The sequence below is a fragment of the Diadema setosum genome, chromosome 18 (assembly GCF_964275005.1).
Source record: "Diadema setosum chromosome 18, eeDiaSeto1, whole genome shotgun sequence".
NCBI lineage: Eukaryota > Metazoa > Echinodermata > Echinoidea > Diadematoida > Diadematidae > Diadema > Diadema setosum.
The window spans coordinates 20,619,832-20,645,703 of NC_092702.1; the positions used below are offsets into that span (position 1 = coordinate 20,619,832).

Here is a 25,872-nt window from a genome sequence, read left to right on the forward strand (position 1 = left end):
GAAACATTTAGCATTGAGTATAAGTGTCCTTCACCGCGAGTTCACATACAGGAAGAAGAAATTTTGAGTGTGCCTTTGCTCACCCGCGCCGCTAATCTGGCTGCGGACGCATCCATGATGGCAATTTGAACTTTCAAACCCCAAATTGAATAGGTAGGAGTGCAGGGGTCGATTTCTGCCTAATGAATAGTTATAAACGAAGTGACGTGCGACCCCGGCCGGGTGAATCACATCCAATCGGAATCTGGGTTATCGCTGAATATTGTCACCAGGGAAAAAAAAAACACAACCACAGCAACAAATGAAAAAAAGAAGAAACGTTCCGCCTATGGCGGCTGCAAGACTGGACGAGTCACAGTGTAAGACAATGTTTCAGATTGATATTGATTTCTTGTATATTGTTAGTCGTAGACTTTGCCTCAACTGGAGTGCCGCCAATGTACATGTATAAGTTGCGCTCCTCCCCTCTTCCTCTCTCTCCTTCTCTCTCTTCCTCTCTCTCTCCCTTTCTCTCTCTCTCGTCTTTTTCCTTTCTCAATCTATCTCTCCCTCCTTTTAAGAGTCATTCATCAAAATTCACTACAACTCCAGCTGTGACATTAAATGGTTGTGCCCTCTATATGCCATCTGATAGCACGCATATATCACTATGTGTATCACCTGCGTCTAGAAAGCGGGGGGGGGGGGGGGGGAATCAGTTTTATCGACACGGACAAGACTCAAAATGACATAATTTTCTTCATTCATTTTTTTTTTTCTCAGAATTTCTCAGAAGGAGAGTTAAAGTTCGTATATCCCTTTAGCAACTGGACACAAAACTTTACATGATGGAAGAATAATGTCTCCCTACTCCAGAAACCACGTTGCGTGTTCTCCCAATTGCGTTTTATCATTCACTCACTTGCTTGCTTGATTATAGTTTTTACCTCCTTGATCGGAAGTGCCAATCACACAGATACAATGGTCATGCCTCATTTTCAACACCTAAATGATTTTCTGAGGAGAAGTGTGCGACAAAAGATTGTATTTTTTTTTTAGGAGGGCGTTAACGGGCGCTTAGGGGGCAACTGCATGAGAGATGAGTGGTCACACCAGTTCAATAGAGAAGTCCATAGTGAGATCTCGCAGAAAACGTCCCTCTTGAAACACAACAAAATAATTACCCACCCACACTGTATAACATTATTATAGACACTTTGATAGAGGGTGTTTTTTTCTTCTATCTTTCTCCAGAGCTCTAAACAATGATAGCAGTCAACCAGCCAGTGGCTATCCTCAACCTTGCTTCATCACACCTTGTAAAGTTCAAATGAATTCGACATTTTTAGCGAGCACGCGGCAAATCAATAAGTTTTCGCCCGCGTTCCCGCTCTATTGTGAAACAAAACGGCTCGCGTGGACATGACGCCTGCGAGCCGGGGTCTGTTTCTCGACTGGCGTGGTATCATAGCCCTCACATCATACTTACTGTTCTATATACCTCTGACTTGAGTGGAGGGGAAAGTGCGAACGTGGCGGAAAATATTAATTAGTTCAATCAAGCGTTGCGCATGCCTGCTTTCTCTTCATTAGATTCTTCGTGTGTTGTGTGTTTGTTTGTGTGTGTGTGTGTGTGTGTCTGACAATACAGATGTATCCACAGCATACAATTACTGTCTTTTGATGGCCTTGTCGGGATGTCAGTCAGTAGTAATAATGAAGTCCTAGAAGCAATGTAATGCTCGCATACACAGACATAGTCTCAGAGATATTCCAAGTTTTGCTCTTGTGTTCAGAAATTATACACATTCCAAAAAAAAAAAAAATCCCACGAAAGATTCAGTGTATTCAGGAGAAATCGATAAAGAAAATGAAAAGAGATTAACAATGCTCATATGTAAAAGTATAATAACACAGCAATCCACTTGCACCCTGCAACGCATGAAAGGACAAAGTATCCCGACAGATAGACCCGTTACCCCTTCCCCAGCACGCCTCTGGGATTAATCCGTACGCACGCCCTGCACGCAAGATACAAGGAAATCACTCACTGGAAATCCCTCGCAGGCAAGTAGCGTTTGATAGAAAAAGACTCTACAATGATCTCTAAAAAGTGTCTCGCGTCATTCGCATAAGGGTGGTAATTCTGGGTCGCAAGCCACCTCAGAGAATGCGGGTCGAGATTATACATGTAACATATAAGGGGCATAACTCGCATTTGACCAAAAAAAAAAAAAAAAAAAAACCAAAAACAGAAGAAAAGGGAAATGTCGCTCTTCATAATTCCTCAGGCAGCTGTCACGATCATTCCGCCGGTGAAGATTTTCAACAAGGGAAGGATCTGCTGCAGGCGTGGCATTGATAGATCTATGAGCATAAAAATTCAGACAAAAGTCATATACACTAAGTCAAGATTAGGATAAAGAGATGATGAGAAAATGCTTTGACTGCAAGATGCAAAAAAAAAAAAAAAATCGAGGACTAACTTGTATACAGAGGAGTGATCTATATCTTTGACAATCGGCAATTCAAATTCCCTAAAATAACATGCAAGTATAATATAGTTGTCGAGGACTTCTCATTGAGAATCGGGAAGAAAAGTGGGGAGAATAAAACTTAATGTAGCGTGTAAGATGTTATACAGTGAGAATGAATGCAGGTAGACGTAGAGCATACGTGAGCCATTCTTTCCCAGTCTAGATGCTAATGTCGTCTAAGGATTATTTCATCATCCACGACATGTTACCATCTGATATTTAATTGAACGATGATGCAGACAATATTCTGTGAACACTATACTATATACTCTGCCACGCCTGTGAAAGAGAAAGTGGGTTTTTTTTTTCACATAAAATCACTGGAGATGAAAACGAATTCGTCGATCCTGATATTACCAACAGATGCTTCCCTGTATTCTAAGTCGTGGTACATGTTCTCTATTCACGTCTATAAATGATCAGAGTGGGAGAGCGTCAGATCTACGCTATTTCGTTCCTTTTCGTGAAAACATTCCACTGACAAACTCAACGTACCTACTGAATCAAACCCATTAGCCATATACAATGAATTACGTCTTCTCTAGCTGCTGCCACGACCAAAAAAAAAAAAAAAAAATGAAACTCCTCAGCTTTACCAGCGGAAAGGGAAAAATACGGTTTCCAGAGCAACCGGTTCAGGGTTCCACATGACTTTCTGGACAGAAAAAAAAAAAGAAAAAAAAAGTGAAACCTTGTAGAAACACCTCCTCAGATCGAATCAATTCGTCCTTCCCTTTCTCTTCGCCATTCTTAATTCTTGTCTCTGAATTCTTACTTCATGTTCGCTTGGCTAAACTGCTTTCAACGATTGTCATAGGGTATAGTGATATTCTATAAATGAATATTAACGTTAGGAACTGTACATTTGTGCCTTTTTTCCTAACTGCCATGCGACTTATGCCATAGAAAGGTAGTAAAGGGTAAGTGGTAGATAGCTTCCCTTTATACCATGCACTTCCATGCACCTATCGAGAAATTACATTTAGTTCTACATAAGGGATGTATTTATGTATGGCAAGTTATTTACCTTACTTCTTTAAATCTTACCGTGCTAAAAATGTAGTAATGTTAGTGACCTCAGTATTACATTGATAATACTGAACATTGCCGTGTGAACAATTCGGTGGAGCAGGATTTTTTTTAAAGTAGTTCTATTGTAGACATGTCATAAAACAGGAGATGAAGAAGAACTTAGCGGTTTTAATCATCTCTGTAACGAAAAAAAAAATACTATATAGGGTTTCTTTTATGGAATTAGTGATTCAAGCAAAGCGAATAACAAAAGAAGATGAAGAAATTATTTGTTTCTAACCTACAATTTTCTCAGATAATTTTTCCATATCAATGGTTAACTGTATACAAAGGTGAATGGAAAAAAAAAGATAAAGCACGTATATGAAACATTTCAGTTTCATTCTTATCCAATAACAATCCTGTTAGTACGCTTCCAGTATTTTCCTCAGTAGTAGAGCAAGTACTTAAAGGTGGTGTTTTGAAATGCAGTTCCTTAATTTCCTTGTGAAACTTACAGCAAACGTGTATAGTATTAAAGAGTAAAGGCGAGTCCATACAGCTTAGTATTGTTCTCACAATTAAGTGAGCGGATTTAACTTTCCATTTTACATTGGAAAGTTAAATCAGCTCACTTAAGGACGTTCCTCAGTTATGTTTGTACGAATTGCATCCTAACTGCGCAGGTCAGTGACGTAACTTAATCGTATTGATATCTTCATCTTTAAAAGCGGTTGAAAATAACGTAATCAAATCGTCTTGCTTGATTATATTTCCATGTTGTTATTTTTTCCTTTCACAGGGGGAATAACTCTCCGGTAGCAAGCAGCGCGATGATGTCGGTCAAAAATGTAGCAACATGTCTACTCCTTGTCCTGGTAATAGCTGTCTGGATAGGGGGCAGCTTCGCTTGTTTCGTCTCCAACTGTCCACGGGGAGGCAAAAGGTCAAGTTCTCGTCCACTCAGACAGGTAGGTGTAACTGCCCCCTCCCCCGCCCCACCCCCACACACACCACGCCTATACATTGCTAACGTTTAATATATTCCACTTTGTGTCACTGAAGCTGCGTTTATACCATGTTCCCGGCGGCCACGGCAGCCCCGTTTGTGTGCAGTGGGTCATGCGCCGGGGGTAGATGAGGCATTCTCCTCCCCCCCCCCCCCCCTTCGCATTCTAGTCTTGTTCGTTCCATTCCTCACCCCGGTAAACAGAATAGCTATCAAACGCTGTTTTAACGGCGTCTTAACAGGCTAGACTATCAACATTTCCCGTCGCGTCCCGCTACGGACCCTCTCCAATTTGTGTTACAGTCTATTACGTGTCGCTGTGTTTCGTTGCGTTCACCCCGTTTTATCACGGTATACAAAATTCCTCATCAGTTCCGGGACTGCCGTGGCATTTTTTTTTTTTTTGACAGTTTACAAAATCTGACACGGCATCCACGGCAATCACGGCCTGTCATGCTTGACAATCCCGTCTCACCGCGTCGTTTCACGTCCATCCCCCTTTTTTTTTTCACGGTGGCCTAGAACGGGGCTGCCGTGGTTGCCGGGAACATGGTGTAAACACAGCATTAAGGAGCCATTCACTGGTTTAAGTGGATGAGACTACAGACTCTCAATCGTGAGGTCCCATATTTTAGAACGAGTCCGCATGCAGCAGTGATTGCGCCCGTAATAGGCAAAGTACTTTCTCCTTGATGGTTTTCGTTATTCCAAAGTTTCGTTAATCCGAAAATGAAGTTGAGTTCGTTGTTCCGACGGCGCGTTATTCCGAACCACAAATTCCATGTACGTAGATGCTTGTTAATCGCAAAATGAAACAGGGTTCGTTGTTCCGACGGTGCGTTCTTCCGAACCACAAATCCCATGTACGTAGATGCTTGTTAATCGCAAAATGAAATAGGGTTCGTTAATCCAAACATATTTGTGGTGTTATCATTGGCGTCGTACCAAAATCATAATCTATTATGAGGTTCGTTATTCTGAAAGTTTGCTCTTTCGAAGGTTTGTTTTTCCGAAGGTTCAATAGTCCGAAAAAAAGCCTACTAACGAAACTTCGGAATTACGAACTTTATTTCGTGTTGGGATTGACGAACCGTTGGCATCTCGAACCTAATTTCATTTTTGGATAAACGAAAATTCGGCATAAAGGAGCTTACTTCACTTTTGGAATAACAAACCTTTTTCTTTTTCATTTTCGGATTAACAAACCTTCCGAATAACGAACCTTGGGATAATGGAGCTTATTTCATTATGGGCATTACAATCTTTCGGAATAACGAACTTTCGGAATAAAGGATTTTGGTGTTGTTTTTTTTATTTTCGGAAATAAGAACCTACAGAATAGCGGAGCTTATTTCATTTTTGGAATTACAAACCTACGCAACAACGGAGCTAATTTCTTGTTGGGAATTACGAACCTTCGGAACAACGAAGTGTAGCCCTTTATCATCAATGCCTTGTCCTATAGGGAACTTTACACAAAGGGGGGGGGGTGGTGGATTGCCCATACAAAAATGTATTCTTCAATGGCTAGGTCAAATAAATCAAATCAAGTCAATAGACAAAATCAATCTATTCAATTAATTCGTTAGCAATTTTCAATATTGAAAATGAATTATGCTGGATTCATATGCTTGTAATAGTACCAGCCAAAAAGAAAATGCACATTTACTTCTTAAATTCAGCGTAAGCGTACACACAATGCTACATCGGTCGATAGTTATTGCACAACGTCGGAAGACATTTTGATCACATTGTGATGTCGAGTGACATTGTCAGAAATGATGGCAATTTGGCAGCATGATCATCATTGCTAGTACTATCTGATCATTATCATAATGATGATGGTAACTTGTATACATAATAACCAAGATTTTTTTTTTTTTTTATCATTGGCAAGATAAAATCGTATCTACAATGTAAGACAATAAGCTGCTGTAACCACAACCGGTCACAAAATAAAATGAAAAGAAATGTGCCCCAAAGCGGCTTGCGTCATTTCAACCGCAGTCATTTGACAGTGCTTCACATATTAATGCAGAGCATTTAAAGGGGAAGTCCAGTCGATTTTCATAATTTCACATCACGTAGTACATAAATGGACAGCTCCTTCACCTTGTATAGATTTGTGGATTTTTTTCGTGATCCTTGAGCAGAGAAACCAATACTGTGAAAAACCCAAAACAAATTACACTGAACCCGTGGGCACTGAACACGGATGATGACATAGGGGGCTCACATAATGTAGCAATGTAATTCCATTATGAAATCGCTTCTTAACAAGTTCAACTGTGTATATTTATGCAGGCTTTTTTTTCTTTTGTTCTGCTTCCTTGAGTTTCTACTCATACATTTTTATGGTGAAGCCGGTTAGTCATCATCCTCGTTCATTGTGATTTGTTATAAATTTTGAAAACATTCTCATTCCTTGTCCCAATCACCATAAATTCTGAAACGCTGTAAAAGTCTGAAAATCATGCGGAGATTTCCTTTAACAGCTGTACTGCTTTATTTGCGTTCCATTTACGACTATCATACAGCCATTCATGTAAGGCCAATAATCATGAATTCATTATGACTGTACTCTTTCTTGAGGCTGCGTGTAAATTGCCCGTGCCCGTCAGCTCCCTACCAATTCCAAGCCATTTTGACACGCAATTATCGTGACACATAGCATTTACACCCTCTTATGAATCTGTACGGAGCTCATGCATAACAGGACATCATTGACGGGTGCTCATAGAATTTTGACAAATGACCACGTCACGCACTTAGAAATACACCCACATACACTTCACAAGTCCTTACATGCATTGCCTGACTTTGTTTGACATGTGCCACCTTAAGTGCATTCCAAATTGTCTGAGATTGGCTTTGTGGCTATTACACTCATTGAGTCCATCTAAATGTAATTAACTGTAATTTACCGTCTTGCACGATTAAGATGTGAATGGAGGAAGTGAATCGGTATTAATTGACAACTGATCACCTCATCGGGATCTCCAATTTTCCCCCCACTTTATTTGTTTTCTTTACATTTCCTTTCTCATTTTTTTTTCATTTAGAAAGCGGCAGAACGAGTACTTTTAACAGGCATTATTACAAGTACCTTTTCACAAGTGTTTATTGGATGGATAACCCTAGACAAGAAATGATGATTCATTACCATCAAATTAAATCTTTTACCAGCTTGAGGGAGTCACGGGTTGTGATTAGCAATCACATGACACCTGTGGGGGGGGGGGGCATTTCATGAAGCATTTTGTCCGACAAAGTTGTCTGACAAATTTGCTCTCAGCCAATCAGATGCAAGGATTTCAGGGTTATAGTTCGTTATTTCGAAGGTTCGTTATTCCGAAGGTTCGTTGATCCGAAAATGAAATAGGGTCCGTAACGAACCTTCGGGATAACGAACTTTGTTTCATTTTCGGATTAACGAACCTTCGGAATAACGAACCTTATTTCATTTTCAGACTAACGAACCTTGGAAATAACGAACCCTATTTCATTTTTTTTTTTTTTTTTTTTTTTGGATAAACGAGCCTTCGGAATAGCGAACCCTATTTCATTTTCGGATTAACGAACCTTCGGAATAACGAACCTTCGGAATAACTCCACAAAAATGTTCGGATTAACGAACCCTTTTTCATTTTCGAGTGGCATGCTAGGTATAGAGAATATGTGTGGTTCGGATTAACGAACCTTCGGAATAACGAACCTTCGGAATAACGAACAGCACCCGGATTTCAGTAGCTTGTAATAGTTTGTCAGAAAAATATCCGACCAAAACGCTTCATGAAATGCCCCCCCCCCCCCCCCCCGATAACTTAAAAACTGTATGAACCGTGAACGGAACACTGAAGATCAGCCAACACCCTTGAAATCACTTTGAGTTTTCATGGGTGAAAACATCCTAGTTTCCATTTGCCTGCACAACTGTCGATTTTGCTCTATATAATGTACACAAGTGCGATAGAATTGTGTGAAATAACGCTGTAATAACACGACTTCTTTTGGGTAACGATGAAAATGAGTGATATTAGCCAAAAAGTTTCGCCGGAAGTACTACAATTTCAAAGCTTACCCGATCGTGGTAACTTCGTGATGTTTCATATTCGATTACATCGACTACAATATTATCGGGCCATAGCGGTATCCATCGCACGCAATAGTAAATTGCATACAGCTTGTTCTGCATGTGATTTACTACTGTACTATTGACTGCTTGGACATGATTCGGCCATCACGTACTAGCGGCCTTCTGCACAATGAACGGGGGTGGCGATTCAGGATTACAAGTCGGATTCACCGACTTTTATTATTCACACTTTTGATTTCAAGATACTACAAAAGCAACTCGATATCCTGGCAAATCGCGTCAGCCTGACAAGTTTCGTGGTAGAGCTTTCCGATGTATTGCAGGCAAATTCTAAATGGTTGAAGATGAAATTTTCAAGTGCTTAATATGTCATTTCAAATACTATGTTTTAGCTTTATATTAATATGTGTGAGCGAGAGCTCGCATAGGGTTGTGTGCATGTCTGCCGCGTTACTTTGCGTGTTCTTACCTACGTGCAAGTATATTTTATGTGTATCTTTGATGGACAATGCATATCAGATCGGAGTTAGATTGCAATATTCGACGCACAGAATCCTATCACGCTGATAGTTATTAGTACTTGCCTTACTTCACAAAGTCGGAGTATGATTGACACAACCATTGCGCGTGTTCGTGTTTCTTTTCTCTGCTTATCTAATATTCCCCCCTCTGGACTACATTAACAGGATGGTGCATCATACCAGGGGTATGATAACATGTCAAAATTTGATGTATAATCAGTGTAGATGGATCGTCAAAATGAGGCAGCCAAGAGCTAATAAATTCATTCGATGAATTCAAGGATACAGGTAGAACGAAGAAATCATAAATCGACGTGGAACGCATCTCAGTTTGGGTTTTGGATCTACAGAGCAATTTTCGTCAAATTTCATTTAGCTCTTGACGGTATTCTCTACGTCATACTTGGCACGTGCAACATGTGCACGTTGTTATTCGCCAGGTCGTCTTCTCCCCCCCCCCCTCTTTTCTTTTATAGATGATAGGATTATGTCCTTTCCAAACGTGGAACTCCACTTTTTTATGTGATGTATATAGAATTTGATGTCCCATTCAACTCATGATCTGGCTCCAGAACACGCGATCAATTCGACGGGAGATAAATACCCAGTGAACCATTGCAAATAAAACTGCTCTTCTGTATAACCCTCATGTACGTGATGCAACACAAGTCATGGCAGTGTTCTGTCATAGAAACGCTCTCCTGAAATGGAGTATAAAGAACCATTCAAAAGCAATCAATTAGCGTTCCCGCTACCAGGACATTTGGCGTCGAGTAATGAATATAAAATATTTAATATAAACTACAACAGGAGATTATTTCATCACGAAATAAAAAAGCCGCTTACGCCGACAGCGAACTTCAGTTTTTATTCTTCAGTTTTTATTTACAATGATGATATCATTAGTTTGACGACGAATTGTCGCGTCTATAGATCAGCCAGGGGATTCTTCTTTTTGTTTATTTGTTTGTTTTGCATTGTATTCATACACGCATCAGGCTGCACAACGAAAAGACTTTGAACTTTCTGAATGTTTTAGGCGAGGACATTATTGATGGAAATGAAAAGTCATTTCGGTATAAATGGGGAATGTTACATCAAGGAAGGCGATTTCCCAAGATGCACTTCATTCTTATTATGTTATTAATATGTAATGGATGTCATGGTACTACATTATGTGCCTCCCATTGTCATTATTACATACCACCACGAATTCATGAGTAAGTAAAAAACAAAAACAAAAACAAAAACCGGGAAAATGAAAGGGAGGGACTGGAAAAGATGTTGAAATACAAAAATAATCCATGTTTGTCCCGACAAATGGCTTCTATGGTAACCATTTTAAATAGTTTGTAATTAACTAATGCATATTCTGAATACTACTCTAGTAATCTATGTAATACCTGTAAGATTAGATACACTAATCACTTACATAAGTTGCCCTAAAGTTTTGAAACTTTTCTGCTTTACTGTGTTAATCTTTTTATTGTAATTCACAAAGAAATACAAGACAATTGTTTTCTGTATATTCTGTTCTTGCAAGTGCGCGTGTATATGTGTGCTTGTGTGTGTATTTTTTTTATTTTTTTTTTTTTGCTTGAAAATGAATCTCTGGTTAATTTTGAGGTCTAAAGGGATCTGTGCCATTATACTGCAGAATATTTGCGCCGTGGATAGCGGAGACCAGTAACTGATGAATCAGGTATATCGAGACACCCCTTGGGGAGAGGTGGCGTTTTGCCAGGTATTCCACAAATCAAATGATGCGCTGCATCCAAGGGGAACTTATAGGCCTGGAGATATCCGGAGTGTAAAGTTTGCCTTGTCGCCAGCAGGTTATATCGACGCACGGGCAAGAATGCATGAATGGCAAAGGAAGAGAGTCCTAATGGCCGTGGAGGGTCAATGACACAGAAGGCAGGTGTTAACGAGATATTAATTGAAAAGTCTCCTCGCCTTTCTCCAAACATCGGGCTCATGCGATACTGCAATCGATCATGACCGCGGGCGATGAAAGGAGGGAAGGGTTATGGGGCGGAGGGTTGGGGAAGAGGCTGATGACCACATTTCGCGAGTTTTGAAGTGACTTGCTAAGATGTTTCCAGAATCGCTTTCATTTTAGTGATTAAACGTGAGCATCATTATGTATTTTTTCGTATCTCTCGGATGTAGGAATTTTGAATAATAAATAGTTATTACAGAAAGAGGAATTAGCATACAATCGTCCTAAACTCGCATCATCAACTTACCGCACAAAACCAGAAATACCACCGGCGAGGAAATATAAAAAATGTGGTTTTGCTTCATCGCTCATGATTGTGTTCGACATTCTGATCGCACTTTCGCATCTCACCACCGACGTATTTGAATGAAGAGCGAAGACATTTAGCCACGTTTTAATCCATCGTGTTTTATGAATCGCTTCGTCAAATTTGTTATGAACATTTTTGGGGCTATATCCAGCAGGCAGAAACTTTGACAAAATAAACAGGTTTAAGACTTGTCAACAGCAGTACTTCTTCCGTGTAAAACGAAATGGCAAAGGCTCGAACGCTATGAGATTTCTACTGACTCTCATTGGGCTGTCGAGTGAACAAAGCCAAGATCTTTCAGATCCCGGGTTTCAGATAAAGTTGAAGAAGGAGTGTTCTTCTTTAATTATGACGAGATAGATGAAATTGTAGCAGAAAGGGGGTTTTGTTCCAGTTTTAGGGTCAATCTACATATTTTTCATTACACAGCTAAAAGATAAAGTAGCAAAACTCATCCCTCTATGACATCCAATAATCAAACTTCTCATACAGCAAATTGATTCTCGTATTTTCACTTATTTCCTTTTTTCACTATAGCATGCGACATTTTACGAGCGTGTTTGACTCGCGTGGGCAGATCATTCTATTGACAGTTAATGAATATGTCTAGGCAAATCCAATAGCGATTAACAACGTCATTACTTACCGTAACCAAAAGATTATTTACCGCAACCAAAAGAGTGTAGATGAAATATTATAGAATAGCAAAAGATACAAAAGAAAATTCAAGTCTTATTTCCTGTTGAAGCGCAGTTCTTGTAACCACAGTGCAACAGAGAAGTTGTCTCAGCCTTAATTCAGTCATATTAGAACCGGATAGAATTAGGTTTACTGAATCACTGCATGCAACATTGATGGCGCTAGTCAATGAGGATACACTTTCGTCTTAATGTAAGATGTCATTGCTTGTATAAGATAATGGCAGTTATAGGTTTTACGTCACTTAAAAAAAAAAATCACGAGCCCCGTCACGTTGATGTGTCAACGATGCTAAAATGAATTGTGAAAACGTCAAAAAAAAATAATAATGAGGAATTCCAGATGAATGAAATACTAACTTACCGTGGACGGTGAAAATTAATCATTCTGGAAACAACATATTTTTGAGGCTGTAAACACTTTTTTTCTTTTTATTTCGTTAGAGAATGTTTAGCGCACATTCAGCAGACTAAAGAGAGGACATGGAAGTATGAGATGAGCAAATGAAATGGTGAAGGAATTTCTTTTCCAGTATCAAACTCGATTCCGAACAACTCTATAGGCTGCGGCCTCGACATTACTCGTTCTTGCAGCACATAAGTCTAATCAAACAGTGTCGCTACACAATCAAAAAATAAGAATAGATGAAGGGATAGAGAAAGATAAAGATAGAGATAGAGAAATAGGTAAAGAAAGAAAGAAAAAGCTGACGCTTTCATGCATAAGCATTACTACTTATTATACATCGACATAATGAAACGGCGTCTTCAAGAGTGTTAAGATAGGTAAAAACTAATTTCCACTTCGAAAAAATCCTATATTGTAATTAGTTCTTGGTCCCCGTGTAGGTTCCTCCTCATGCTGTCATAGTATTATGTGTTCTCCCAAACGTAAGCAGTAGCTAAGTCGACCAATCTAGTTTAAAGTAAAGATATAGATGATTATATGGTTGTCTATTTTGCTTGCAGTAATCACACGTACTCACAAGTTGACGTTTCTAGAGTTGATTTTAAGGCGAGATGGTGTTAGTGGCTGTCAAAGTAGGATTTGTGTTTTCCTTCAATAAACGTGTAAACTTTCCGATTAACTCATTGTGGGATTTGACTACACACTTAAATTTGGTCTATTTGAAAAACACGATAACCTAGCTTTGATTAGTATGATAGAAAAGTGGTAGTATTGGCTTTTTTTCTACGCAATGCTGACACTCTCGCCGAACATGAATATGCAGTAAGATGCTCACTTAAAATTCTGGTTTTAATTAACACATGGCTAAGGTACAAAGAAAGCAACGACCGCAAACTGCAGCAGCAATCTAATGCACCTGATGATTTTAAGACGTTTTCTTTTTTTAGGTATAACACGCTGTTGGCTCGGATTGGCAGAATTTCCCTTTTGACATGTGACTTTTTTTATACCTTCATGTAGATGTTAGTATAAGAAACACATAATTATTTCAAGAGCCTCCGCTGTTCAACTGACGTAAAGAGGCGTTGGTCTATAAAGAAAGTCATTTAGATATTTGTTTGCTTCTTGGTTTTCTTGGGTTTTTCAAGCTCGCAAGATAAAGATTATAATCATGTGGCATTGTGAAGGGTTTTTTTCGGCGTTATCAAAAATCCTCATATTCGGTTGTATCTACATGTATCTGACAATAAGATTATTTCACAATAATCTAGAACTATTATTCAATGTAACAACAATGAAAGGGATAAATCTGTTGCTGTACTCATAGGAATCGCGATACAACTCGGTAGCATAGTTATTGTTGGTTATCCTTATAGTGCACGGACTTGCAGAATAACAGCCAATGGCTGAGCAAGTTTCCTTTTATTACTGTGTTGAAATAAAATGAAAATGAAATGAATGAATGAAATAGCGGTTGTTTAAAAATGAAAGAAAGTTGGAATTATTAGTGTTGATGATGGTAAAAGTAACTGTGACTCAATGAAAGGTATCAAGAAATGTTTAGGTATTCAAAAGTGTGTGTATTATTTTATATATTATTCTGTACACCTGTTTTGCGTTTTAAAACATTTTTGAGTGAAGAACGGTAATTTCTTAACAGTGGACAGCGGACATGACAAATGGCAGCGGATTGTAAAGAAAGAAAGAAAGAAAGAAGAAGAAGAAGAAGAAGCAATCAGAGAGAGAGAGAGAGAGAGAGGAGAGAAAGAGAAGGAGGAGAGAGATATAAAACATTTATTCTGACATGAAGATGTTCTCCTCCGCCTTGAACAGAGTCGTGAAATACGATCTCGCTCGGTAGGTATATGTATATACCTCCAAGTTCCCGTAAAATTGCCTCTGACGTCATCGTCTGTTTAGCCAATCAATCTCTTTAAATATGCATTCTAAACGAAGGCCGCCTATAAGGTGAGGAGTATATAATCCACCACAGATGACAGCGTCAACGGAGCAGGACCCGTTGAGATGCCTACAAATTGGATCAAGTATCGTTTTGAGCCTTAGCTCTTTGAAAATATCGCGAATTGCATGAGAGGAAATATACTTGCAGAAGTCTTGGGATGCTTCAGTCATTACTTTTTCCCCGTTATCATTCTTTGATCAAAAAAGAGAGATCTTAGAGATATCTTAGAGATGCTGAGATCACGCGATCATCTGTAATTTTTCAACGCGAGGCGAGGGGTACAATTTGTTAAAGGTGCGTTCACCAGCCTTGTAGATATGGGGAGATAGGGAAGTGTGAAAGCAAGTTAGGAAACTGACCACATAAATAGCATCATGGACACTCGTGTTCCCATCATGACGTATTGATTAACCTTGTCAGGACCAGCATCCTAAAATCCTATTGACATTGTATTATGTAAGTGCTGCTCACTGGCTAAGAAGAGCTAATTCACCCGAGAGCCACGTGCCTGTTTTGTTAGTTATCAAGCTAACACCCCGCTCCATAGGTCGAGTTTGTGTGTGGTTTGTTTGTTTGTTTGTTTTTTAGATTTGACGGCATTAAAGAATGTAGCGTTATTGGTTGCATAAATTTGTTGTCGGATTTTGTATGTCTGCGCTCCATTCATAGGACAGAAGACGAAGAAATTATAATATAGCTTTTGCTAAGAAACTGCTTAAACTCTGATACTGAGAAGTTGCTAACAATCTACAGATTGTTTTTTTTTTTTTTTGAGTTGGACGTTGGGTTCCACACGAGGGTGTTGAAGGGCACATACAAACAATGCAAACCAAAACAAAGCGCTTCTGAATGTTTGGTAATAAAAAAGATAAAGGATAGGATAAGTGTACAGATGATTTTGGAAATAGACTTTTGGCTAATATCCAATGTAGGTTTGTCAACCCTATATCATAAGCGAGCAATTATATTTCGTTTTCTTTTGAAAGAAACATCAGGGTAAAATTAATGTGCTCTCATTGACGGCTCCTTTTCTTAAACAGCGAATATGTTGTAACCTACGCGACGATACGCGACGCTTTTATCAATTTTTGATAGGCGAACATATACATGAAAAAAGAGAATCTCACATCTTCATATCTCACATGACGACTGAAGTTTCATTGGCGGTCACGTCCGGAGTGGGAAGCGTCCTCACCTCAGCAACAAACGGTCAAATCACTCCGTCTTGAGTTTCCATTGACCGACATCCCAATCATGAATAATCTCCGGCGTGAAGCGATAAGGTGCGCGCCACATGGAAATTGTTTGACGGTATATAGGATGGTACGACAATGGCCCACGGCGGTTCGGGATTCCATGAATCGTCCTTCACGCTCGCCTTTGGTTCTTACGTTTCCGTGATTAATTTATGTCCGACGACATCAGCGCTGATGATATAGCGCATATATATTTTTTTCTTCAAATCTGTAACCGAAATTTGAAAACATCGCGACGAAGGTACAAACTTTGAACACGTACTTTTAATAATCTTAAGATTTATTAAGACTAAGGACAAGTGCATGCACCTCAACAAATATGGATTGCTAATTTACGCATTTACGCAATATATTCCAAATAAAATTAGTTAAATGTAATTAACGTCATTGTTCGTTTCTTCGTCTCTTTGTATCTATTTTGATAAACAATATCATAATAATATATGTGCTGCTCCTGACATTCCTGCCCTACATACCCACAAACTATGCATGCTTACTCGATTCCAAGCATCAAAATGCATACAGTACATGCAGGTAGATAGAACAGCCTGTTTAAAGCCTGGTGTCACTGGAGGAGACGTCGCAGCGACTCGTGTGATTCGCGTGACCGAAATGGGCTTGCGCTCTCACCAAGAAGGGGCAACTCCTAGGCGACGTCCGAGACATCTCCACACAAGGTGACAACTTATTAGCCAATTAAGGAAGTGGCGGGGACGTCGTCGCAACGTTTCCGGCGGTCGCGGCAACTTCTCCGTCACGTTTGCTCATGCAGTTGCGGAGACGTCCGGTGTAGGTAGCCATGGGTCTCTGCAAGGTTTGCAAAGATATCACGGACAGAATTAGTCTCCGATGGAGACTGATGGAAACTGATGGAGACCACTCGGAGACCGGCTGGAGATTTGAAAAAGTCTCCAAAAAGATCGACAATGTTCGGATCTCTCGTGACTCCCCGATGCTGGTATCCAGGAGATGTCGCGGAGACATCTCCGCAGCCAACGGACTCGGGTCGCAAGCAGGTCACCCACCTAGCCTCCAGACCAATGAGATGCCCACTTAAGTGGGAAAAAAGTTAAACTTAAATGGTTGTAGAAATAGAGATTCTTTGGGCACCCCATCTAAAGCATTTGAAACCCTGTAGGCAAGGAGGGGAAGGGGGGGGGGGGGCGATGTGTGACTCAGGGTGCATTCACTTCACTAGAATTCAATGCACACAAACAAATAGCCTGTAAATTTTGGGATTTGCAGGTGAGTTTGCTATGTTTTCCGATAGAGGCTGCGAGTAAGGTACGGACAATCAATACCATACGAATCAAGAGAATTGAAATGAAGAAGTAGTAAACAAAGAAGTGTTCAAAATGCCACCGAAAAAGACAAACAAAAGTAGAGTAAATGAGTCACTCTGTTTGGTCACTTGCTACTGCACAACCATCTACATCTACATAGTCATCATAGACAAGAAAGAAAGAAAGAAAAAGAAATAAATAAAGAAAGATATTCTACAGATGAGTAATGTGGTTGGGAATCGTAATGGGAAATCGTGACACATCAAGGCCTTGGATCTTACACAAAGACCGCTTAATCTTTCCAGGGACACCGAGAAAGCTGAGGATTGGCCAGCCAGTCACCAGAAATGAAAGCGGCGCTGGATCTGTATCAGTCTCTTCTAGAAACATTAGCCTCCCGTTGGGAAAAAACACTCATTTACATACATAATCATAGTGGACACCCCCTCCCCTCGTTTAGTAGCTGTTACAACCAAATACTTTCTGAGCAGGTAGGGAAGTAGGAGTGTCGAAAAAACACACACAAACTAAAATGAATAAGTAAATATACAAATATATAAAACACAACAACTTTAAGACACAAATACACACGCACACGCACACGCACACACACACACTCATGGACACGCACAAAACATACACACAAATCCCACTTGTATTATAGACACTTTTTATCTGAACGCAGTGAAAATAGAGACCCATCAAAGTATGCAGAGATGAATGCTATCAAGTCAGCAAATCACTCACATTTATTCATGTGAGCGAGGTAAACAAGGACATGAGTTGCCGCCGTGCATGAGCAATGATCCTTGAAAAGGATTCACAGTGCTGTAAGATCATGACAGAATCTAATCTGTAGATTACGAGACCGGAGAAAATAAATACCCTCAACGATATACGAGGAACAAACCCTTGGGTTTTACGGTTAGTGTTCAAGAGTATTTGCTGGAAAAAAAAAAAAGATGTGATCAAAAATGAAAGTTGAAAGAAGAGACGACTTTCTTCTATAATGGGAGTGCCAGTCGGGATACTATATGCTGTACTGGATTAAGTGAGAATGATGGTGATGGCGGTAATGATGATCATAATGATCATGATAATAATGGCAGGAAATCACCATAGCATCAAAATTAACAGCGTCACCAAGGAGTATGGTGTGGGTGATATCAGAAATGGTGATCTTGATAACAGCAACGAAGATAGCTACATTTTTTTTAAAGTGACAGGCCTACATTCTCCACACTATCCCCGGTCTCTGAAATGTGATCGATATCTATACAGTGCACTCCGTCCTTGCAAGGGAAATATATCAGCCGAGACGACAACTTTCCTGCGCAAGCGCTGATCATAGCTCAGAGCGTGCCAAGTGTTGAACTTAACGTTGAAGCTTTGAACTTCCCATCGACTATACTAGCCATCTATACGTCTGCGTAAGAAGGGACACTGTGGATAAAATTGCTTAGCACTTGGACATTGGCCTACATATCATGGGCTTGGACCCAATACCTCTTTCTTGGACCTTTAGTATTCCATTTGGGCAGGGGAACTTTCCCCATCATATTGCTCCACAGGTAATGGTTATAGGGAGTTGTATCTAAATGATAGACCGTTGGTAGTTTAGAGGAATGTGGTAAAATAAAGAATTCAATGCTATTACAGCAACTCAAATATCAGACCATGTATTGATTCCTCCAGGGAAGATCGCATTACTGTTTGACAGAATACCTGATGATTATGCACATAAAAAAAAAAAAATGAAACACACATATGCTGCAGCACTTCATATTTTTGTACCTTATTTTGTTGTTGTTGTTGTTGTCATGGTTGTTGTGTTTTTCACTGAAAAAAAAAACACCGTTTCTTGTCTTATCGCCGTTTTTCCTTTAATATACGATAGTAATGATAAAGTCTTCACGCAAAGATCATTATCTCTCGATGGTCTGTGACTTGGACGGGGAAACAGGGAAATAGATCATATTTTATTATTTACTCAACCCTCGCAAGGCAAGAATAGCAATAACAACAGAAATACAAAGTATCCTTTCCTTAGAATGGGTGAAAAAGATACGAGAGGTAATTTCGCAAGTTCTCTCTCACGTTGACTTACCAGAGAGTGTTACGTACCAAGCGGTTAACATTTTACTAGGACATGGTTGTAGGATTAGGATGGGGGTGCGTGTGAAGGTGCTGCTTTCCACCGATCAGACAGTATTATATCCAAGCCCATGCACCAGCTGTATTTCTCGCAACTGAGAGCCTGAATGCACTGTTCGGTCATCTTGACGCTGTTTTGTCCCACCCCGTAAAGAAAGCGGGGGACAAGAAGGGGAAGGGAAAGAAAAATAAAACACGAAAAAAAGGGGGAATAAAAACGCACCGCGTTGTGCTTCCGTGACCATGATAAACTCCAAGAAACCCCCAAAGTGAGGGGGGTGGGGAAGTAGGGGAGAAGGAAAGAGCACTCATTGGTATCTTGACCGCTTAGAAAGGCGGCGATGACAGCTGATCGTCTCCTACAATTACCACTGTACCCCTCACTGAGAGGGCCGCAGGTCGATTATTTCGACAACGCAATACCGATCCGTTTGGATCACCTCTGATCCTCCCCACTATAAGTCTATAGAGCTCCCCCCCCCCCCCTCTCTCTCTCTCTCTGGAAAATGGTCTCTGTTAAGAATCAGTTGCTTCGGTTGATCAGATCATGGACCCTACAAGGGTCCATGATCAGATGATATCGTCCTTGATGGAGCACACTTTTGTTATTTCGTGAGAGTATGAATCATTGAATCATATATACATTCTACAACTCAACTGTCCATGGGAACTCACTGTACAAAGTATCTGAAATATTAAAAACCCACTGGTCTATGTTTGAGATGAGTGTATAATAAGAAAGAAAAAGCAAAGAAAGCGTACTGTTCGCGGACCAATTTAAGTAATTTCATTTCGTATAACGTTCAATCTATAAATGGTTTCTGCATTAGGAATTGTCAATATCATAACATAATTTACAAAAAGCACGTGTAAATATTTAAGAAAGGACGATTTAATTGATTATAAAAAGCATGTTAGGGGTCTCAGCTTAGGCTAGATTTCATTGGATTGCAAACCTAACGACAATAAATTGAATTAGAATATTAGGTGCATGTTAATGACTTGCACGAGACAGGAAATTGAGGTGGGAAACAAAAGTATATGTGCAATGTGCTGGTAAGGATGTGATGAAGGGAAGGAATTATCCCCTCTGTATTATCGAGTGGAAGTTTGCTGGTTAAAGATTTTGACTCCTAATTACGAACGCTTGTACGCTTTTTACGTGACTGACTGAATGAAGGGAACATTGATAAATCACGGCCGTTCGGACTGATAGAATCAACATTCCTTCGAAACCTTTTTTTAATGCTACTTTCGAGGTCATATTTCTGTTTATCATTAGAACATCTACATTCAGTAAACAAATAGTACACTCATCCAACCATTAAACCGCATACTGTTTAGTGGATCACAAACGGCAACAGTCAAAATAAAATGAGAAAGCAGTCCGCATCCTGCAAGTAACACTTTATTCAACCGTGCGGCTGTGATGTCCTGTGCGTAATCACTATCGGGGGAATGACACATCGCCTTGGGGTCCACTTCACACAGGTCAAGTTCAGCTGTTGATTCAGCGGGGAATTTTAGACTCTGATAAAACTTTTTGTTGATGTTGTTGTTCTTGCTGTTCTCTTATACTCCTCCTCAGTCAATTTTTTAGTCGAGTGCTTGAGCGCGATTGTATAGTCACTTTGCTTAGATCAGTGCTGTCGAAACTTCTTTGATGGACGTAGTGGGTCCTATTCTAAAATACCCACCCGTTTTGTTAAAGGAATCAGTGCTGCGATGCTGACGTTATACCCTTCGCATTCTGACTGTTCAGACCGCATGAATAGTTGCCCAGCAACGACCTCGATCTATGGTAGATGTGAAAACATGGTCTTGTTCAGATGTCATGTCTGCTATTGACATGCCATGTGCGTGGGAGGAGCGTGGTGCGGTTAGAAACATGGCTACTTTGCGAATTATCGATAATCAATCCTTCTCCATTCTGAATTCATGTATTTCCAGGATATGTTTGCGTAGATGAAGATATTAATACAATTACGTGGCAATCATTTGTCATTCGATTGCTCGTCATGCACTGTAACGGGTAATTGCATATCATCATACCTGAATAACGTGACTCTGCAACTTCCGTATAAAACGTAAGACAGTCCAAAAGTCAGTATTCCAGAGATGTAACACTCTTCAGTAAAGGTAGAGAAAGATGCTGCTCTTTGGTTGATACACATAAGTAGACGTTCATGCATTGAGCAACATGAACGACACATGTTAAGCAGAGCTCTACAGCAGTGCTTGCTTGCTTGCCCGAGGCACGTGAAGATATGAAGCATAATGAATAGACTTACTTGTAAAGACTTACAAATTATATGACCCATTTAATCTATGATTTCGGGCGATAGGCCATGTTCTTTTTGAGATGTTCACCAAAGAACAGATTTTGAAATTCAATTTTCGACATGCAAAATGCAAAATATTGTCAACGATCACCTTAACACAAACAGACAATGAAACCAACACAAAAGCTTACCTTTTCCAGGATTCGATATTCTAAACACGATAAGTATTGCACAAAATATCCGTGGATCGATCTCGATCTCTCTCTCTCTCTCTCTCTCTCTCTCTCTATATATATATATATATATATATATATATATAGAGTATATATATATGCATATACATGTATAAGTAAAAACAATGAAAACGCAATGCTGGCACTTGAGAAACTCATAACGGATTGTCTCACTTTTCTCAAACTTCACTGATGTGTTCTCCTGATATTGCTATTCTCACAATGTACATAAAAGTTTGGGTTTCATTCTCCTTTTACGTCCGTATCGGATTTGTATTCAATGCATATTTCGAAGAAGCAAACAAGCAAAACGTATATACTAAATTAAAAAAATGATCGCTTGTCAACGACACCTATTCCAAATATAATGCATTAAAATAATAAAGTTGCATTGAATAGTCTGGTGCCCGATTCAAAACGCACGAAATATTACGTAACAGTGACGGTGGAGAGTTAGCAGATTTCGCATCGCGTAGGCAGGTTGCGACGTGATGACAGACATAACTTTGAGGGGGAAAAATCCTGAAGATTCCCAATTTGCCAAGATTCATAGTTTTCTCCGATGAATTAGAGATGCAATTATGAGAAATGACATGTGTTCGTTCAACAAATTGGGTTTCTGTCCCTTTCCGTCTAATTTAACAATGCATTTCATGAAAGATTCATAGAGCTAAATTTGTGTCACAATATTTCGAAAGATCACAGAACAATCCAGGTGAAGAGACGTAGCGTCTTTCAGGCACTTCCTCATGTCTATCCTTGTCGAGACGAGGTGAGTAAACGCAGTCAAAAAACAAAAACAGAGATTTCACTGAATATATGGAGTAAGTTTACAGATCTGATATTGATCCCATTCTTTCATTATGATATTTGTCTCTTCAGAAAAAAAAAGTCATAACAAGACATGCTAAAATATTTGTATGACATCAAATACCAGACAGAAATGAAACGGTTTTATTATCATTATAAATGAATGAATAAATAAATAAGTAAATAAATATTCATATATGTATGTATGTATGTATTTATCTTTATATATATATATATATATATATATATATATATATATATATATATATATATATAATATATATATATATATAACTTTCTTTACCGAATAATCAAAATGGTGTGCAAATGAAATTGTTATTACTACTTTTTTTTTTTACAATTGCTTTTTCTTAAGCTCCATCAACTAAAACATCTGCCACACCTTGTCACCTCATCATTAACAAGCATGGGCGATAAATTTGAAAATCACCGAGTTCTTAATTTTCCGTGGGGCGATAGAGGTCATCGTTTTTTCGAACTCTTTTTGCGTTACTTCTGACGACGCCCTCTCAGTCTGAACAAGATCTTACTTACGAATTTTCAACAGAGAAATGGATCAATCAAACTGATCAAATTGGAAATGTGAAATTTATTGCCAAAGAGAGTAATTTGAGATCAATTTAAGAAAAAAATCACGCATACTTTTATAGTTGTCTTTATTTCTGCGACTTTTACCCCAAATGATGCAATAATGAGGTTCTTGTCCTGAATATTTCATACCGAGTAATTTCATTTACATAAAGTCATCACGGCTGTCGATTTTTTTTTCTGTTTAAATGTTACAGTTGTGTGCCTCTCTGGGACATGACTGATGTATACTAAAATTAATGCTGTGCAAAATATTTCAAGTAATTAAGGATCATTTATCACTTTCTTATCGAAGAGTCTACGCCCTTCGTCGCCAATTCAGTGCCATGATTCATCGGGCGGGTGTAGAAAAGAATTGAAACAGAGACAGACGACTCTTGGATCATTTTTTTTTTTTATCGAGTGTTATTTATGATGGGTTCGATTCTTATAAATAAAACGTGACTGAAAAAACACACAATACACGATTTGATTCGATTTGATCTGAGTAGATTTGATTTATTCATTCATTCTCTGTATGACATTACTTTACAATTCCTTTTTCTTTCCAGCAGTATCACAAAAACTTTGTAAGATATACTGCTCAATATGGCTAATTTCACAATTTTTCATTACACATAGTTATACATCAGAAACATAATTACGTCATGCATTCTAAATTTCCATATAGAATGCTTGTCAACATAATTAGCAAAAAGTTCGACTCTTTGGTAGCCGATAATACATAGCATTAATACAATAAAGCAAAGGGGTCCAATATGATGCTCATAGGATAGGGAAAGTAAGACAGAGAGAGAGAGAGAGAGAGAAAGAAAGAGATACATAATATGTATCTCTTTCTCTATGGTATATTTATACCATAGTCCGTACAGGAAAATCTTAAGTTGGTTGCATCACTAGTAAGCAATCAAAGTTATCTGAGCGGAAAGTCAGAAAAAAAAAACATCATCATTATTTTTCTTTCTGATTGAAGTGGTATGTGCCGCAACTTACAGCTGTCTAATATCACTGTCCCGGCCCACTCTATCATAAATCAACTCATGCATTACTAAATGCCTTATCTTCTAATGGATTATGTAAGGGATACTTATGTACCTCAGGGCTATGTATACTCCCTGCGACTCTATTATTTGCAAACCTAAAAATCACACTCTTATAATAATCCAGTGTTAATCTTGTTTTTTCTCATTCAACCAAAGAGACAACATTTGGTAAGAGATAGGAAAATAGATAGAGGAAAATGAAAGAGAAAAACGCGAAAAGACACTGTCAACTCATGTTGTTAAAAGGAGCTTGTGGATGATGCAGACATGTACGCAGTGCTTTGCACGTAATGGTTTGGCAAAGTTTGAGTAAAATAGTTTTTTCTTGGCTCCAAACTGTCCAGTAAAATTGCGACAGGAGTAGAATAAACGAACGCGTCACCAACATGGCCATGTACCAACTTACAATATGGCGCCTGACTTGTCTTTAGTTAGTTACTTGGTACCTCGTTAGCTTGAACCGAAGGCGCCATAACCTCCAAACGTCATGCTAATCAGGAGCAGTAGTCTTCACAGCAAAGGCACATTTTACGACAGCGTCCCATAAGTGTGTTTGCTCTGTCAAAACCATAGACACTCCTGTCAAGATCACGCCCGAGCCGTTAGTCAGATAGGACATGACACTCCTAAGACAAATTTGAAAATAAGAGGTGACGCAAGCTCGAACAGCAGTGCGATGACACTTCTGACGTCATACAGACTTTGGCCCGGATTTTTTTTTTTTTCTGTCACGCTCACTACTATTCGGTGCAGTCAGCACTGATTTCGTTTTCTTTGATCACAAGAACGAATTTTCAGAGAACTCAGAGAATTGCATTGTGAGAATTTTTTTTTTCACACATTCGGTTAGAATGTATAGTAGCTAACAGGATGGTTTCTTCCACTAGGATACGACATTCATGTTGAAACTTTTTTGAAATCCGTTTCATAGAGCAGACATACGCATTAGGTTACGTCTGCTCCTTTTCAGACGAATTTCAAAAAGTAACCCATTTTCAGCACAAAATTTGAAATCCGTCCGGGCAGTATTAAAAACACGCACTCACACACACTCACACAACCCATGGAAAACTGCATACAATCATGTAATAGTGAAATGTAGAGCACTACTCTTTTAAGCACAGTGTATAGCATTGACTGTAAATTCATGGGTCTGTCGTTATAGCCTTATTTCTGTTCGTGCCCCTGGGCTAACTTCAAGCCACATTCGGCCAGACAATTTTTAGAGCAGTCTCTTTTATGCAACTGTGGTGTCTTACATTTCTTGCAGCCATGGATCAAAAGCAATGGACAAAAATAGACTTTTTTTTAAAATTCTTCATTCGAATTTCGTTCAATTTCATATCACAAAATTCACGTTCACAGAAACAAAAACAAAACATTATACAAAGACAAACTGCATTATACACAAACATTGTACAAAATGATGTCAATCTTATATTATACATAGACAAAAAATGCACTACACACAAACATTGTGCAAAATAATGTCAAACTTACATTGCGACTCTTTTTTTTTAACCAAAGAAACAAAATCCATTTTTTCTTCTTTTTTTTTAACACACATAATATTCTCGCAAAATGCCCGCCACACGGGGAAATGATAGTTTGCTCAAAGCAACTGAGCATATTCCATTGTTTCTCGAAAGAAAAAAAAAAGAAATCGA

The 25,872-nt window shown here is 39.0% G+C and overlaps 1 protein-coding gene across 1 annotated transcript in view; it reads left to right on the top strand.

Moving 5' to 3' along the window:
• Positions 1 to 4,360: 4,360 nt before the first annotated feature.
• Positions 4,361 to 25,872, top strand: part of LOC140242106 (oxytocin-neurophysin 1-like) — a 28,457-nt gene continuing 6,945 nt past the window's right edge. Inside the window, exon 1 of the mRNA XM_072321868.1 lies at positions 4,361 to 4,498. Coding sequence (XP_072177969.1) covers positions 4,361 to 4,498 — 138 coding nt within the window. The remainder of the gene's footprint in view (positions 4,499 to 25,872) is intronic.